Source organism: Prionailurus viverrinus, chromosome X (assembly GCF_022837055.1).
Source record: "Prionailurus viverrinus isolate Anna chromosome X, UM_Priviv_1.0, whole genome shotgun sequence".
NCBI lineage: Eukaryota > Metazoa > Chordata > Mammalia > Carnivora > Felidae > Prionailurus > Prionailurus viverrinus.
In genome coordinates, this window is record NC_062579.1 from 29,277,228 (window position 1) to 29,295,125 (window position 17,898).

At 39.7% G+C, this 17,898-nt stretch overlaps 1 protein-coding gene across 1 annotated transcript; it reads right to left on the bottom strand.

Moving 5' to 3' along the window:
* Positions 1 to 646: 646 nt before the first annotated feature.
* LOC125157288 (ferritin heavy chain-like) lies at positions 647 to 1,398 on the bottom strand. The gene has a single exon (XM_047843848.1). It carries the CDS (start codon positions 1,300 to 1,302, stop codon positions 754 to 756), a length of 549 nt encoding a protein of 182 aa, XP_047699804.1. The 5' UTR covers positions 1,303 to 1,398; the 3' UTR covers positions 647 to 753.
* Between the last annotated feature and the right edge of the window lie 16,500 nt (positions 1,399 to 17,898).

The following is a 17,898-nucleotide window of genomic DNA, read 5'->3' on the forward strand; positions in this document are numbered from 1 at the left end:
ACTATGAAATTTATTCAGTTTAATTTTTTTACTATGAAATGGGTTTCCATACAACACCCAGTGCTCATCCCTAGATGTGCCCTCCTCAATACCCATCACCCATCCTCCCCTTTTATATTTTTATCATACATATGCACCCACCCGACACCAGGGTCCCAGACCACCCAGACCACCTTACCTCACCCCACTCCACTCCACCCCACCCCCTCCCCTCCACCCCACCCCGACCCCCCTCCCCTCTACTCCACCCCCCTCCCTTCCCCTCCCCCCTCCCCTCCCCTCCACCCCCCTCCCCTCCCCTCCACCCCCCTCCCCTCCCCTCCACCCCACCCCCCTCCATCCCATCCTACTCCACCCCACCCCACCCCACCCCACCCCACTCCACCCCGCCCCCATCCTCAGAACCATTGATCAGGGGATTGGTTTGTCTTTTCTAGGGTCCCACAGAATGTCTTCTCCCTCCATTTCTGGAGATCCTGAGCTGCATACGGATGGGGCTGGGTGGGTGGAGAGACTCCTGGATACCTGTTTAAAAACTTAAAAGGTGAGAGATTTGCACACGAATCACCCAGAGACCTTTATTTCTTTAGGAACCAAATAACTTTATTGAAACCAAATAACTTTATTTATTTATGGAAAACTGGAAGAAGAAACTGGAACGTTTTGCAAGCGCAATACTGCAAAATGCATGCTCGGCATGGTGACCAGGGGAAGTCACCATGCCCCCTGTGGCTATGGGAAGGCAGTCCCAACTCAGTTCTTGTCGCTGTTGCCCAGGGTGAGCTTGTCAAAGAGGTATTCTGCCAAGCCATCTTCCAGGGTCTCTACGTTGCGCAGGCTGGTGATGTAGCCCCCCAGCTCTTTGATGACCTTCACTTGCTCGGGCAGGTAGTTGGTCTCCAGGAAGCTGCACAGATGGGCGTCGTTCTTGTCGGTGGCCAGCTGGTGCAGGTCGAGCAGGCTCTGGTTCAGGCTCTTCTCCAGGTGAAAGGCGCACTCCATGGCGTTGAGGCCGTTCTCCCAGTTGTCGCGGTCAGGCTTCATGATGTCGCGGAGGCGGATGCGGCCCCCACGCTGGTTCTGCAGCTGCATCAGCTTCTCGGCATGCTGGCTCTCCTCGTGGGACCGGCGCAGGAAGAACTTGGAGAAATTCTCCAGGGCCACGTCGGCGCGGTCGAAATAGAAGGCCATCGACAGGTACGCGTAGGAGGCGTAGAGCTCCAGGTTGATCTGGCTGTTGATGGCGGCCTCGCACTGCGGGTGGTAGTTCTGGCGCACTTGAGAGAACGACGCGGTGGCCATGGCTGGCAGCGCTGGCACCAAGGCGAAGGCGGCTCAGAAACGAGGGCAGCGAGGCGAACGGCGGTGGCGGCGGGTCTCCGGCGCTTTTTCAGAGTAGCCGACCAGGCAGGCCCGGCGGCAGTCTCCGAGATGCGGCTGGAATGAGGTCCGTTACTCCGGAGGTGGGGGTTTGAATCCGTTACGCGAATCCGTTACGAGAATCCGTTACGTGAAGGGGCGTGGTCACGAAGGCGAGGAGGGGGTGGTGGGCGGGGCGCCGTGTTCAAGGTGCCATCTGTGCCTGCGTGAGGCACGAGGCCCAGAGCAGCTCCACGCTGTCTTGAAGCCATTTTTAAAACTCTCTCTTTTTTAAATATATATTTAATATGGTTTAATATATTGCTGTGATACGTGAATATATTTCATGAGAAAAAAACCACAGGATTTTTTATTTTTTACCTGTTTTTTTCAAACATTCATAAAATAACTCTTGAGATACAATTCATATGCTATAAAATTCACCTTTTGAAAGTGAGTATCTACATGGTTTATAGTATATTCATGGTGTTAGGCAACCATCACCACAATCTAATTTCATAGTTTCATCACTCCTGGCCTAGCAGCTCTGGAGCTCTGGGCTGGAACTGGAAGGTCTGTCCATTACCCAGGAGTTGGGAGAGGGGTGAGGATCCGTTAAAGGATTTTTGTGGTCCGAGGGAAAGGGGCCCGGGACTGTGGAGGGGCTAGGGGGCGGGGCCCGGGCGGGGTGGAGCTCGAGCGCTGTTCTAGGTTTTAAGGAGCCTGAGTGACACAGGGAGAACAGGGAGACAGTGTGCTGAGCATTTTAATATTTTAAAATGTTACTCATGAATGTAAGTGCAACGGTTTTGAGTTAATCACATGCATGGTTTCTTTGAACAATTTACACGAATACTGTCCTGATGTGATTGTGCACTACATACGGTGCTTTTGTGGTATCATTGGTATATTTAGTATCATAAGGCTTTATTTGGATGGCAGCTATCCTCTGTGGCTCAACATCCATGATGTTGACACTTCTGATAGCCTCCTCACTCAGTTCCTAGACCTTACTAGTTTCAGTGACTTCACTTCTCTCCTATTCGTGGTCAGGTTCAGATTTTTCTGCCAGCAGAACAGCACCTCCAAAATCTCAGCGAGTCTTTCTACCTCTCGATCTTCCACTGTTTTCGCACTTGTTCCTCATTCCCTTTATTCTCTCCCATTTCATAAACTTTCAGCTTAGTCCTAAAAACACATTCCTTCTGCCCTGTCTGGATCCCAATATGGACAGTGTCAGTGATCTCTTCACTGACATCCTGGATTTGCTCACTCCCTTTTACCTGGCCTGCAAATTCCCTTCCTCCTGGGTAAATTCAGATTTCTCTTTTCTCTCACAGGAAACAAAAGGTTTAGGTGCATTCATAAGTATTTTTTAATGTTGATTTATTCATTTTGAGAGAGAGAGAGCGAACAGAAGGGCAGAGAGAGAATCCCAAGCAGACTCCACACTGCCAGTGAAGAGCCAGATGTGGGGCTCATCCTCACCAATGGTGAGATCATGACCTGAGCTGATATCAAGAGTCCACCACTTAGCCAACTGAGCCACCCAGACACCCCACCTGGGTGCTTTTTTTTTTCTTCACCTAGGTGTATTCTTAAAGAAAGCACTACTAACCATGTGGTTGTGTTCCTCCTCTCCAACTTCATCTGTACTTTCATTGCCACTCAGCAAGCCTTTTATTTATTTATTTTTAATCTCTCAGGTATGTTCTACAGAATGAGCCACAGTGGTAAGGAATACCACTGATTTCAAATTGCCTCTTATTCATTCATTCAACAAATATTTACTGATTACCTAATATAGCCCAGGCACTGATTTGTGACTTGGGCATACATTAGTAACAAAGACAGAAGTGTCTGTTCCAGGGGGTTTGCAGCCTAGGAGAGACGCAGACCAAACAAACACAAAACTGCCATCTTTCCCCCCTTATTGTTGCAAGTGCATACATACAAGATATTACACATTTGTATGGAAATTTAAAAAAACAATATATTCTTAGAATTCATGGATATTATAGTGGAAAATATAAGATCAATGTAGGTATCTATGCCTAATTTGTGCATTAATTGAACAACCATTTATGTACTCCAAATATATATCAGACACTGTTTGATTCTGGAGATATACAGAAAATCAAACATGGCCTCCATTCTCCAGATACAAGATAATGACACATTATTATAATTGCTCTCAAATAAAATTAGTATAAAATGCCTATTTTCACGGAAAGGATTAATCCATTGGCTCTAACTGATGCACCTTGGGGGGGGTCTTTTTATTCCTCTTTGGAAGTTTATGCTATTTTATAATCAGTTTTTATGAAGACAGCAAAGAATCAAGTATCAAATGTCCCAGTATAAAACTCTCTAGAAGGTAATTGTTGATTCTGTAAAGAAATGGAATAATAACGCCATCTACTTGATAAATTGATTTTTTTAATTTAATCCAAGTTAGCATATAGTGTAACAATGATTTCAGGAGTAGATTTTTTAATGCCTCTTACCCATTTAGCCCATCCCCCCTCCCACAACCCCTCCAGTAACCCTCTGTTTGTTCTCCATATTTAAGAGTCTCTTATGTTTTGTCCCCCTCCCTGTTTTTATATTAGTTTTGCTTCCTTTCTCTTGTGTTCATCTGTTCTGTATCTTAAAGTCCTCATATGAGTGAAGTCCTATGACTTTTGTCTTTCTGACTAATTTCAATTAGCATAATATTCTCTAGTTCCATCCACATAGTTGCAAGTGGCAAGATTTCATTCTTTTTGATTGCCAAGCAATACTCCATTGTGTATGTGTGTGTGTGTGTGTGTGTGTGTGTGTGTGTGTGTGTGTGTATACCACATCTTTATCCATTCATCCATCTATGGACATTTGGGCTCTTTCCATACTTTGGCTCTTGTTGATAGTGCTGCTATAAACATGGGGGTGCATTTGCCCCTTCAAAACAGCATACCTATATCCCTTGGATAAATACCTAGTAGTGCAATTGCTGGGTCATAGGGTAGTTCTGTTTTTAGTGTTTTGAGGAACCTCCCTACTGTTTTCCAGAGTGGCTGTACCAGCTTGCATTCCCACCAACAATGCAAAAGAGATCCTCTCTCTCCACATCCTCACCCATGTCTGTTGTTGCCCGAGTTGTTAATGTTAGCCATTCTGACAGGTGTGAGGTGGTGTCTCATTGTGGTTTTGATTTGTATTTCCCTGATGATGAGTGATGTTGAGCATTTTTTCATATGTCAGTTGGCCATCTGGATGTCTTCGTTGGAGAAGTGTCTATTCATGTCTTCTGCCTATTTCTTCACTGGATTATTTGTTTTTTGGGTGTTGAGTTTGGTAAGTTCTTTATAAATTTTGGATACTAACCTTTTATCTGATATGTCGTTTGCAAATATCTTCTCCCATTCTGTAGATTGCCTTTTAGTTTTGGTCATTGTTTCCTTCACTGTGCAGAAGCTTTTTATTTTGATGAGGTCCCAATAGTTCATTTTGGCTTTTGTTTCCCTTGCCTCCGGAGACATGTTGAGTAAGAAGTTGCTGCGGCCAAGATCAAAGAGGTTTTTGCCTGCTTTCTCTTACAGGATTTTGATGGCTTCCTGTCTTCAAATTAGGTCTTTCATCCATTTTGAGTTAATTTTTGCGTATGGTGTAAGAACGTAGTCCAGGTTCATTTTTTCTGCATGTTGCTATCCAGTTTTTCCAGCACCACTTGCTGAAGAGACTGTCTTTATTCCATTGGATATTCTTTCCTGCTTTGCCAAAGATTAGTTGGCCATACAATAAGTTGCTTTAATGAGAAAATCACACACTAGAACTGGAAAAGAACTACATGATCAGTTCTCAATGATATAAAATTTTATTCTATATTTGCTTAACACAAGTGCTTTGTCTTCATAGAATTATAGACTTGCAAAATTTCCTTGTGTGATTCCATTGTAGACTTCACTGTAAGAATCTATTTAAAGAGGTCTTGATTTTGTGGAATATTTCCTTATTATATTCCCAATATTTAATAATGAAATTAACCCTACAATTTGACTCTGTAAATATTTAAAATAATAATGTCATTGAATAGTTTTATGTGTACCATGTACTAAGGGGTGCTAAGAGTGTATCTCAGATATTTCATCCCTCATCATTACCTCCTAGGGAAGTAAGTAACAGTAAAATATATAACTAAGAGAAACATAAGACATAAAAATCAACTCTTCTAAGAGAAAATCAACAAATAAGCATGGACTAGGACCTCAAATTTCCACAAAGAAAATATGTATATGTATAAACAAAAACATTCCATCCATTTTTTTTCTTTAGTAGGAATATAAAATTAAATACAAACGCAGAATGGAAAAACTTTAGAGCAGATTATGTTTTTTTAAATTTTTTTAAATATTTATTTATTTTAGAGAGAGAGAGAGAAAGAGAAAGAGCATGAGCAGGGGAGGGGCAGAGAGGGAAATGCAGAACCCAAAGGGGACTCAGGCTCTGAGCTGTCAGCACAGAGCCTGACATGGGGCTTGAAGCCACAAACTGCAAGATCATGACCTGAGCTGAAATCGGACACTTAACCAACTGAGCTACCCAAGTGCCCCTAGAGCAGATCATGTTTTTAAAAAATATGATTATAAGACCATAAATGAAATGTTTCTAGTCAGTATCTGTGTTAGGGTTCTCCAGAAAAACAGAATACATGTATATATGAATGTGTGTATGTACATATATATATATATATATATATATATATATACACATATACACCTAATTATAAGAACTTGGCTTGTATGGAAGTGTTGAATCACAAACTTGTGCACCTGAAAATAACATTACACTGTATGTTAACTAACTGGAATTTAAATTAAAACTAACTACAGTAATTAATTAATTGGGATGGGGAGAAATTGGTACATGCGATTACAGAGGTTGACAAATCCCAGGAGCTACAGTCAGCAAACTGGAGATTCAGTAGAGAGGGTGGTGTGAGTCCAAAGGCCAGCAGCATTAAGAACCATGAGGAACTGATTTTCAGTTTAAGTTTGAAGGCTAGAAAATACTAATGTCCCGGATTGAAGGAAGTCAGGGAGGAGGATTTCCCTCTTACTCAAGGGAGGGTTAGCTTTTTTGATCTTTTCTGGCCTTCAGCTGATTGCCCTCCCAGGGGTGAGACTCACCCAATCTACCAATTCAAATTTTTTTAAGGCAAGGTGTTTTTTCAGTTTTACTGAGACATATAGGCATTGTGTTAGTCCAAGATGTATAACATAATGATTATATATATATATATATATATATATATATATACACACATATACATATATATAGCCAAATGATTGCCACAATAAGTTTGTTAACACTAATTACTTCAAACAGTTACAATTTTTTTGTCTTATGATAAGAACTGTTAAGATTTACTCTTTTAACAATTTTGAAATATACAATACAGTATTGTTAACTGTAGGCACAATGCTGTACATTACATCCCCTAAACATATTTATCTTACAACTGGACATTTTTATCTTTTGACCACCTTTACCCATTTCCTCTACTCCCCATCACCACCCCCATCTCTGGCAACCACCAATATGTTCTCTGTGGGTTTGGGTTTTTTGGATTCCACTTATAAGTGAAATCATAAAGTATTTGTCACTGTTTGGCTTATCTCAGCATAATGCCCTCAAAGTCCATCCATGCTGCCACAATTGGCAGGTTCTCCCTTTTTTATGGCTAAATAATATTCCATTGTATATATGTTACAATTTCTTTATTCATCCATTGATGGATACTAAGGTCATTTCCATGCCTTGTCTATTATAAATAATGCTTCAGTACATGAAGGTGCAGATATATTTCTGAGATAGTGATTTCAGGTTCTTCGGATATTTACCCAGAAGTGAAATACTGGATCTAGTTCTATTTTTATTACTAGTAGTTCATATTGTATTTAGTAGTTCATAGTAGTATTTATATGAGTAGTTCTATTTATAATTTATTGAGGAATTGCCATACTATTTTTCGTAGAGGAATCTCCATACTAGTTTCCAAAGTGGCTGTACCAATTTCCCTTCCCACCAACAGTGCACAAGGGTCCCTTTTTTCCACAACCTCACCAGTGCTTATTATTTCTTATTATTGTCTTTTTGGTGATAGCTATTCTAACAGGTATGAGATGACATTTCATTGTGGTTTTGATTCGCATTTCCCTCATTATGAATGATGTTGAATATCATTTCATGTACCTGTTGACCATTTGGATGTCTTCTTTGGAAAAAATTTCTATTCAGTTTCTCTGTAATTTTTTAAATCCATTTTTTCCTACTGAATTGTATGAGTTCTTTATATATTTTGGATATTAGCCCCTTATCAGAGAGATGATTTGCAACTATTTTCTTTTTAAAGAAAATTCCATACATTGCCTTTTCATTTTGGTAACTGTTTCCTTTGCTAAGCAGAAGTTTTTTAGCTTGATGGTTCCTCTTGTTTATTTTTTAATTTGTTGCCTTTGCTTTTGGTGTCAAATCCAAAAAGTCATTACTAAGACTAATGTCAAGAAACTTACCCCCTATGTTTTCTTCTAGGAATTTGATGGTTTCAGTTCTTATATTCAAATTTTAATCCAATTAGAGTTGATTTTTGTGTGTGGTTTAAGATAGGGATCCAGTTTCTTTCGTGTGTAACTGTATACTTTTTCCAACACCATTTATTGAAGTGACTATTCTTTATCCATTGTATATTCTTGCTTCTTTTGTCATAAACTAGTTGACCATTTATTTATGGGCTTATTTCTATGCTCTGTATTCTGATTCATTGATTTATGTGTCTATACCAATTCCATATTGTGTTGATTACTATAGCTTTGTGAAACAATATGAAATCAGAATGCATGGTACCTCCAGCTTTGTTATTCTTTTCCAAAATTTCTTTGGCTTATTGAGTTATTTTGTGTTTTCATACAAATTTGAGGATTGTTTATTCTACTTCTGTTAAAGATACCATTAGAATTTTGATAGGAACTACCTTGAATCTGAATCTACATTGCTTCAAAGAGTATGGACATTTTAAAAATATTAATTCTTCTAGTCTGTGAGCATGAAATATCTATTCATTAATTTGTGTCTTCAGTTTCCTTCATCAATGTCTTATAGTTTTCATTGTATAGATTTTTCACCTCCTCGGTAAAATTTATTACTAGTATTTTATTATTTTTGTTACAATTACAAATGGGATTGTTTTTAATTTCTCTTTCTGATAGCTGGTTGTTAGTGTATGGAAATGCAACTGATTTTTGTATATTGATTTTGTGTCTTGCAGCTTTACTGAATTTGTTTATTAGTTCTAACAGTTTTGGGCTGAAGTCTTTAGGGTTTTCTTCTATTTCTTTTAAATGTTTATATATTTATTTTGAAAGAGAGAGCGCCAGTGCATGTGCATGCATGAGCAGGGGTGGGACAGAGAGGGGGAGACAGAAAATCCCAAACCAGCCGAGGTGGGGCTCAATCCCATGAACCATGAGATCATGAGATCATGAGATCATGACATGAGCTGAAGTCAAGAGTCGGATGCTTAACCAACTGAGCTACACAGGCACTGGGAAGGTTTTCTATATATAATATCATGTTATCTGCAAATAGAGACAGTTTTACTTCTTCCTTCCAATTTCGATGTGTTGTATTTCTTTTTCTTGACTGAATGATCTGGCTAGGACTCCCAGTACTTTATTGAATAGAAGGGATGAGAAAGGTCATCCTTGTCCAATTAAAATGTCACCCTTACAGATACACCCAGAATGTTTGACCAAATATTTAGGTACTCTATGGCCCAGTAAAGTTGACATATAGAAGCAACCATCACAGTATTATTCATAACACATGCAGAATCAACAAATAAAAGTTCCAGTGTTATACTCTATGAAAACTATTTGTTTTGATTTGGAACTCCTGTCATCGTTTTAAAATGTTACAGAATAGTTACACATCTAGTAGTAGGCAATAAGTTCTTTTTTTTTTTTAATTTATTTTTTGTAGTAATCTCTACACCCGCCATGGGGCTCAAACTCACAACCCTGAGATCAAAAGTCACATGCTCCTCTGACTGAGCCAGCCAGGCACTCCTAGACAAGAAGTTCTTACTTAGTATCAGTGATTAGCTCTCATTTATTCATTTGTGTATTTTTACTGATCACCTTTTTTATGCTAGGTATTTTTATAGGTATTAATATAAAAACTTGTTCTATAAACTCGTATTTGCATTGTTTTGTAGCTAACTGCTTTTCTATGTTCTATATAATCTCTTCTTTTGTTTTTCAGTATATGAAATTTATTGTCAAATTGGTTTCCATAAAACACCCAGTGGTCATCCCAAAAGGTGCCCTCCTCAATACCCATCTCCCACCCCCCATCAACCCTCAGTTTGTTCTCAATTTTTAAGAGTCTCTTAGGCTTTGGCTCTCTCCCACTCTAACCTCTTTTTTTTTTTCCTTCCCCTCCCCATGGGTTTCTGTTGAGTTTCTCAGGATCCACATAAGAGTGAAAACATATGGTATCTGTCTTTCTCTGTATGGCTTATTTCACTTAGCATCACACTCTCCAGTTTCATCCACGTTGCTACAAAGGGCCATATTTCATTCTTTCTCATTGCCACGTAGTACTCCATTGTGTGTATAAACCACAATTTCTTTATCCATTCATCAGTTGATGGACATTTAGGCTCTTTCCACAATTTGGCTATTGTTGAGAGTGCTGCTATAAACATTGGGGTACAAGTGCCCTTATGCATCAGTACTCCTGTATCCCTTGGGTAAATTCCTAGCAGTGCTATTGCTGGGTCACAGGGTAGGTCTGTTTTTAATTTTTGGAGGAACCTCCACACTGTTTTCCAGAGTGGCTGCACCAATTTGCATTCCCACCAACAGTGCAAGAGGGTTCCCGCTTCTCCACATCCTCTCCAGCATCTATAGTCTCCTGATTTGTTCATTTTGGCCACTCTGACTGGCGTGAGTGATATCTGAGTGTGGTTTTGATTTGTATTTCCCTGATGAGGAGCGACGATGAGCATCTTTTCATGTGCCTGTTGGCCATCCGGATGTCTTCTTTAGAGAAGTGTCTATTCATGTTTTCTGCCCATTTCTTCACTGGGTTGTTTGTTTTTCAGGTGTCGAGTTTGGTGAGCTCTTTATAGATCTTGGATACTAGCCCTTTGTCCGATATGTCATTTGCAAATATCTTTTCCCATTCCGTTGGTTGCCTTTTAGTTTTCTTGGTTGTTTCCTTTGCTGTGCAGAAGGTTTTTATCTTCATAAGGTCCCAGTAGTTCATTTTTACTTTTAATTCCCTTGCCTTTGGGGGTATGTCAGGTAAGAAATTGCTACGGCTGAGGTCAGAGAGGTCTTTTCCTGCTTTCTCCTCTAGGGTTTTGATGGTTTCTTGTCTCACATTCAGGTCCTTTATCCATTTTGAGTTTATTTTTGTGAATGGTGTGAGAAAGGGGTCTAGTTTCAATCTTCTGCATGTTGCTGTCCAGTTCTCCCAGCACCATTTGTTAAAGAGACTGTCTTTTTCCCATTGGATGTGCTTTCCTGCTTTGTCAAAGATTAGTTGGCCATACATTTGTGGGTCTAGTTCTGGGGTTTCTATTCTATTCCATTGGTCTATGTGTCTGTTTTTGTGCCAATACCATGCTGTCTTGATGGTTACAGCTTTGTAGTAGAGGCTAAAGTCTGGGATTGTGATGCCTCCTGCTTTGGTTTTCTTCTTCAAAATTATTTTGGCTATCTGGGGCCTTTTGTGGTTCCATATGAATTTTAGGATTGCTTGTTCTAGCTTCAGGAAGAATGCTGGTGCAATTTTGATTGGGATTGCATTGAATGTGTAGATAGCTTTGGGTAGTATTGACATTTTGACAATATTTATTCTTCCAACCCATGAGCACGGAATGTTTTTCCATTTCTTTATATCTTCTTCAATTTCCTTCATAAGCTATCTATAGTTTTCACCATATAGATCTTTTACATCTTTGGTTAGATTTATCCCTAGGTATTTTATGCTTGTTGGTGCAATTGTCAATGGGATCAGTTTCTTTATTAGTCTTTCTGTTACTTCATTATTAGTGTATAAGAATGCAACTGATTTCTGTACATTGATTTTGTATCCTGCAACTTTGCTAAATTCATGTATCAGTTCTAGCAGACTTTTGGTGGAGTCTGTCGGATTTTCCATGTATAATATCATGTCATCTGCAAAAAAATGAAAGCTTGACTTCATCTTTGCCAATTTTGATGCCTTTGATTTCCTTTTGTTGTCTGATTGCTGATGCTAGAACTTCCAACACTATGTTAAACAACAGCGGTGAGAGTGGACATCCCTGTCGTATTCCTGATCTCAGGGAAAAAGCTCTCAGTTTTTCCCCATTGAGGACAATGTTAGCTGTGGGCTTTTCATAAATGGCTTTTATGATGTTTAAGTATGTTCCTTTTATCCCAACTTTCTTGAGGGTTTTTATTAAGAAAGGATGCTGAATTTTGTCAAATGCTTTTTCTGCATCGATTGACAGGATCATATGGTTCTTAACTTTTCTTTTATTAATGTGATGTATCACGTTGATTGATTTGCGAATGTTGAACCAGCCCTGCATCCAGGGATGAATCCCACTTGATCATGGTGAATAATTCTTTTTATATGCTGTTGAATTCGATTTGCTAGTATCTTATTGAGAATTTTTGCATCCATATTCATCAGGGATATTGGCCTGTACATCTCTTTTTACTGGGTCTCTGTCTGGTTTAGGAATCAAAGTAATACTGGCTTCATAGAATGAGTCTGGAACTTTTCCTTCCTTTACTATTTTTTGGAATAGCTTGAGAAAGATAGGTATTTTTTCTGCTTTAAATGTCTGGTAGAACTCTCCTGGGAAGCCATCTGGTCCTGGACTCTTATTTGTTGGGAGATTTTTGATAACTGATTCCATTTCTTTGCTGGTTATGGGTCTGTTCAAGCTTTCTATTTCCTCCTGATTGAGTTTTTGAAGCGTGTGGGTGTTTAGGAATTTGTCCATTTCTTCCAGGTTGTCCAGTTTGTTGGCATATAATTTTTCATAGTATTCCCTGATAATTGCTTGTATCTCTGAGGGATTGGTTGTAATAATTCCATTTTCATTCATGATTTTATCTGTTTGGGTCATCCCTTTTCTTTTTGAGAAGCCTGGCTAGAGGTTTCTCAGTTTTGTTTATTTTTTGAGAAAACCAACTCTTGGTTTCATTGATCTGCTCTACAGTTTTTTTAGATTCTATATTTTTTATTTCTGCTCTGATGTTTATTATTTCTCTTCTTCTGCTGGATTTAGGCTGTCTTTGCTCTTCTGCTTCTATTTCCTTTAGTGTGCTGTTAGAGTTTGTATTTGGGATTTTTCTTGCTTCTTGAGATAGGCCTGGATTGCAATGTATTTTCCTCTCAGGAATGCCTTCGCTGCATCCCAAAGCGTTTGGATTGTTGTATTTTCATTTTCATTTGTTTCCATATATTTTTAAATTTCTTCTCTAACTTCCTGGTTGACCCATTCATTCTTTAGTAGGGTGTTCTTTAACCCTCATGCTTTTGGAGGTTTTCCAGACTTTTTCTGTGGTTGATTTCAAGCTTCATAGCATTGTGGTCTGAAAGTATGCATGGTATGATCTCAATTCTTGTATACTTATGAAGGGCTGTTTTGTGACCCAGTATGTGATCTATCTTGCAGAATGTTCCATGTGCACTCAAGAAGAAAGTATATTCTTTTGCTTTGGGAGGCAGAGTTCTAAATATATCTGTCAAGTCCATCTGATCCAATGTATCATTCAGGGCCCTTGTTTCTTTATTGACCGTGTGTCTAGATGATCTGTCCATTTCTGTAAGTGGAGTGTTAAAGTCCCCTGAAATTATCACATTCTTATCAATAAGGTTGCTTATGTTTGTAATTGTTTTATATATTTGGGGGCTTCTGTATTCAGCGCATAGACATTTATAATTGTTAGCTCTTCCTGATGGATAGACCCTGTAACTATTATATAATGTCCTTCTTAATCTCTTGTTCCAGCCTTTAATTTAAAGTCTAGTTTGTCTGATATAAGTATGGCTACTCCAGCTTTCTTTTTACTTCCAGTAGCATGATAAGTAGTTCTCCATCTTCTCACTTTCAATCTGAAAGTGTCCTCAGGTCTAAAATGAGTCTCTTGTAGACAGCAAATAGATGGGTCTTGTTGTTTTATCCATTCTGATACCATATGTCTTTTGGTTGGCGCATTTAGTCCATTTACATTCAGTGTTATTATAGAAAGATATGGGTTTAGAGTCATTGTGATGTCTGTAGGTTTCATGCTTGTAGCGATGTCTCTGGTACTTTGTCTCACAGGATCCCCCTTAGGATCTCTTGTAGGGCTGGTTTAGTGGTGACGAATTCCTTCAGTTTTTGTTTGTTTGGGAAGACGTTTATCTCTCCTTCTATTCTAAATGACAGACTTGCTGGATAAAGTATTCTCGACTGCATATTTTTTCTGTTCATCACATTGAAGATTTCCTGCCATTCCTTTCTGACCTGCCAAGTTTCAGTAGAGAGATCGGTCACGAGTCTTATAGGTCTCCTTTTATATGTTAGAGCACATTTATCCCTAGCTGCTTTCAGAATTTTCTCTTTATCCTTTTATTTTGCCAGTTTCACTATGATATGTCGTGCAGAAGATCAGTTCAACTTATGTCTGAAGGGAGTTCTCTGTGCCTCTTGGATTTCAATGCCTTTTTCCTTCCCCAGATCAGGGAAGTTCTCAGCTATGTTTTCTTCAAGTACACCTTCACCACCTTTCCCTCTCTCTTCCTCCTCCTGAATACCAATTATGTGTAGATTATTTCTATTTAGTGCATCACTTAGTTCTCTAAGTCTCCCCTCATACTCCTGGATTTTTTTATCTCTCTTTTTCTCAGCTTCCTCTTTTTTCATAATTTTATCTTCTAGTTCACCTATTCTCTCCTCTGCTTCTTCAATCCAAGCCATGGTTGTTTCCATTTTATTTTGCAGCTCGTTTATAGCATTTTTTAGCTCCTCCTGACTGTTCCTTAGTCTCTTGATCTCTGTAGCAAGAGATTCTCTGCGCTCCTCTATACTGTTTTCAAGCCCAGCGATTAATTTTACAACTATTATTCTAAATTCACTTTCTGTTATTTTGTTTAAATCCTTTTTGATCAGTTTGTTAGCTGTTGTTATTTCCTGGAGATTCTTTTGAGGAATTCTTCATTTCATCAATTTGGATAGTCCCTGGAGTAGTGCGGACTGGGGGGCACTTCCCCTGTGTTGTCTTGAATAACTTGCATTGGTGGGTGGGGCCGCAGTCAGACCTGATGTCTGCCCCCAGCCCACTGCTGGGGCCACAGTGAGACTGGTGTGTACCTTCTCTTCCCCTCTCCTAAGAGCGGGATTCACTGTGGGGTGGCGTGGCCCGTCTGGGCTACTTGCACACTGCCAGGCTTGTGGTGCTGGGGATCTGGCGTATTAGCTGGGGTGGATAGGCAAGGTGCACAGGGGCGGGAGGGGCAGGCTCAGCTCGCTTATCCTTCGGTGATCCGCTTCGGGAGGGGCCCTGCAGCACCGGGAGGGAGTCAGGCCCGCCACCGGAGGGATGGATCCGCAGAAGCACAGCATTGGGTGTTTGTGCAGTGCACGCAAGTTCCCTGGCAGGAACCGGTTCCCTTTGAGATTTTGGCTGGGGGATGGGCGAGGGAGATGGCGCTGGCGAGTGCCTTTGTTCCCCACCAAGCTGAGCTCTGTCGTCCGGGGCTCAACAACTCTCCCTCCCGTTGTCCTCCAGCCCTCCCGCTCTCCGAGCAGAGCTATTAGCTTATAACCTTCCAGATGTCAAGTCCCGCTTGCTGTCAGAACACACTCCGTCTGGCCCCTCCGCTTTTGCCAGCCAGACTCAGGGGCCCTGCTTGGCCAGCGGGCTGCCCCTCTGCCCCGGCTCCCTCCCACCAGTCCGTGTTGCCTGCACTGCCTCTCTGCCCTTCCTACCCTCTTCTGTGGGCCTCTCTGTGCTTGGCTCCAGGGAATCCATTCTGCTAGTCTAATGGCAGTTTTCTGGGTTATTTAGGCAGGTGTAGGTGGAATCTAAGTGACCAGCAGGACGTGGTGAGCCCAGCGTCCTCCTACGCCGCCATCTTCCCTCAATCCTCTCATAATCTCTTCTTTAAAAATTAATACATGCATTAAGTTCTATGATGCATTCATAGAGAAACTGACCATAGGTAGCAGCAATTCGTGCTTTATCTCACTTTCAATACATATATATATATATATGTATATATATATATATATGTATATACATATGTTTGTATGTATATACACATGTGTATAAAAATTCATATGTGTGTATGTGTGTCTACATACGTATGTGTGTGTGCATGCATATGGATAACAAATAAGGGGTAGCAAGGGGTAGTGAAAAGTGATGTATCAACCCATATTTTACACCCATATTTTATAGGTAAAGACATCATGAATTAAAGAGTATGTTAACATGCGCAAGTACACATCTTGTAAATAGAGAGTGACTCTCTGAACTGGATTCTTCTCTAGGTAGTTTGGAAAGCTTAGCTGTACCATAAGTTCCTTTAGAACAAAGACGGTTTAACTTTTTTTTAACACTAAATTTCACATAGTAGGTGCTCAAAAATATTAATTAAAAGAGTGAGTAACCTTTTAAAGTTTTAGTCTCATTCTATCCAAATTAAAACAGTGAGAGGGAGTACATGTTAAATATGTGTTCAAAGTATATTTCCTTTAAAGGAAAAAAAATGAATACACCCAATGATGACAGATTATTATTTTGCTCAAGTGTGCATAAACCTGAAACTAGGTATAATAATCTGTATGCTTAAAGGTATGCTTTTATAACTATAAAACAATTTATAAATATATGCAAATAATAAAATTACAATTAAGAAACTCTTAATTTTTTTAAATGTTTATTTATTTTTGACAGTGACAGAACATGAACAGGAGGAGCAGAGCAAGAAGGAGACACAGAATCCAAGCAGGCTCCATGTTCTGAGCTGTCAGCACAGAGTCCCAGTGAGGGGCTCAAATCCAAGAACTGTAAGCTGAAGTCAGACTCTTAACTGACTAAGCCACTCAGGTGCCCCTACAATTAAGAATTTCTAATTATGTTTCAGATTATGCTTTTTCTCTTAAACATAATCATATCTCACTGAGAATTGATATAAGTTCTTTTCTCCATATACTGAGATTCAGTTTCCATTTTGGGTACCATGCCTGTAGACCCTCATATTCATAGACCATCTCAGTTCTTGACCAGTCCTCTTCATTGAAATGACTGACACTCTTTAGTTCATATGATAGTTCATAATGTAATTTTGCTTTCAGATAGTGGAAGCTATTATTTAAATATGTCTGTCTATGTTAAAATACTTTATTTTGGTTCATTTTATGAAGTACCGTTAAAAGTCTCAATAACTTTAATAACTAAAGGTACTGAAGTTTCATTCTATCCAACTATTTTTTATTTCCTAGTCACCATTTAGTCTTTATGGATGGTAAAATAAGTTGATGTGACTATAAGGGTGGTCATGGGACAATTGTCTTTTTTACACTAGGACATACCGATCTAAAAGCAGTCACACACAGCCTGACTCAGAGCACACATGCAAATGTGGACTCTGAGTTTGTGTGGCTGTTTTGAGCTATGAAGAAATCAAAATTATCTTGAGAATACTTATAAGTAATTTCTAATTTAGATGTAAACACAAGAACAGATCCATGGAATTCTCAAATACAGATAGAGAATACTGAGAACAGCGTGAACACACCATTTATCTAATCAGTAACTATTTTGTACTGGGGGCATCCGGGTAGCTTGGTCAGTTAAGCATCTGACTTCGGCTCAGGTCATAATCTCACAGTTTGTGGGTTCGAGCCCTGCATCGGACTCTGTGCCAACAGCTCAGAGCCTAGAGCTTGCTTTGGTTTCTGTATCTCCCTCTCTCTCTGCCCCTCCCCTACTCACATGCTCTCTCTCTCTCTCTCTCTCTCTCTCTCTCTCTCTCAAAAATAAGTAAATAACTATTTAGGACTAAATGTCCAGCTTTGTGTGAAAAGCTGAATGATTATAGCAGACGTTGACTTTGGTCTCATGGCTCAAGTTTCTGTTTCTCTTCACTTTTTTACTGAAAAATATACATATGACCAATATAAAACTAGTTGCTGGGGTGCCTGGTGGCTCAGTTGATTAAGCATACAACTTCGGCTCAGGTCATGGTCTCACTGTTAAGAGTTCAAGCCCTGCATGGGGTGAGCTCGAGCCCCACTTTGGGCTCTGTGCTGACAGTATGGAGCCTGTGTGGGATTCTCTGGCTATCTCTATCTCCCTCTTTCTCTGCCCCTCACTCACTCATGATCTCTCTCTCTCAAAAATAAATAAATAAATATAGATAGATAAAAGTTGCAAATGAATTATTAGCCAATAGTATATGTATTTTTTCTGTAATATTTTAGCAGCTTTATTGAGATATAAT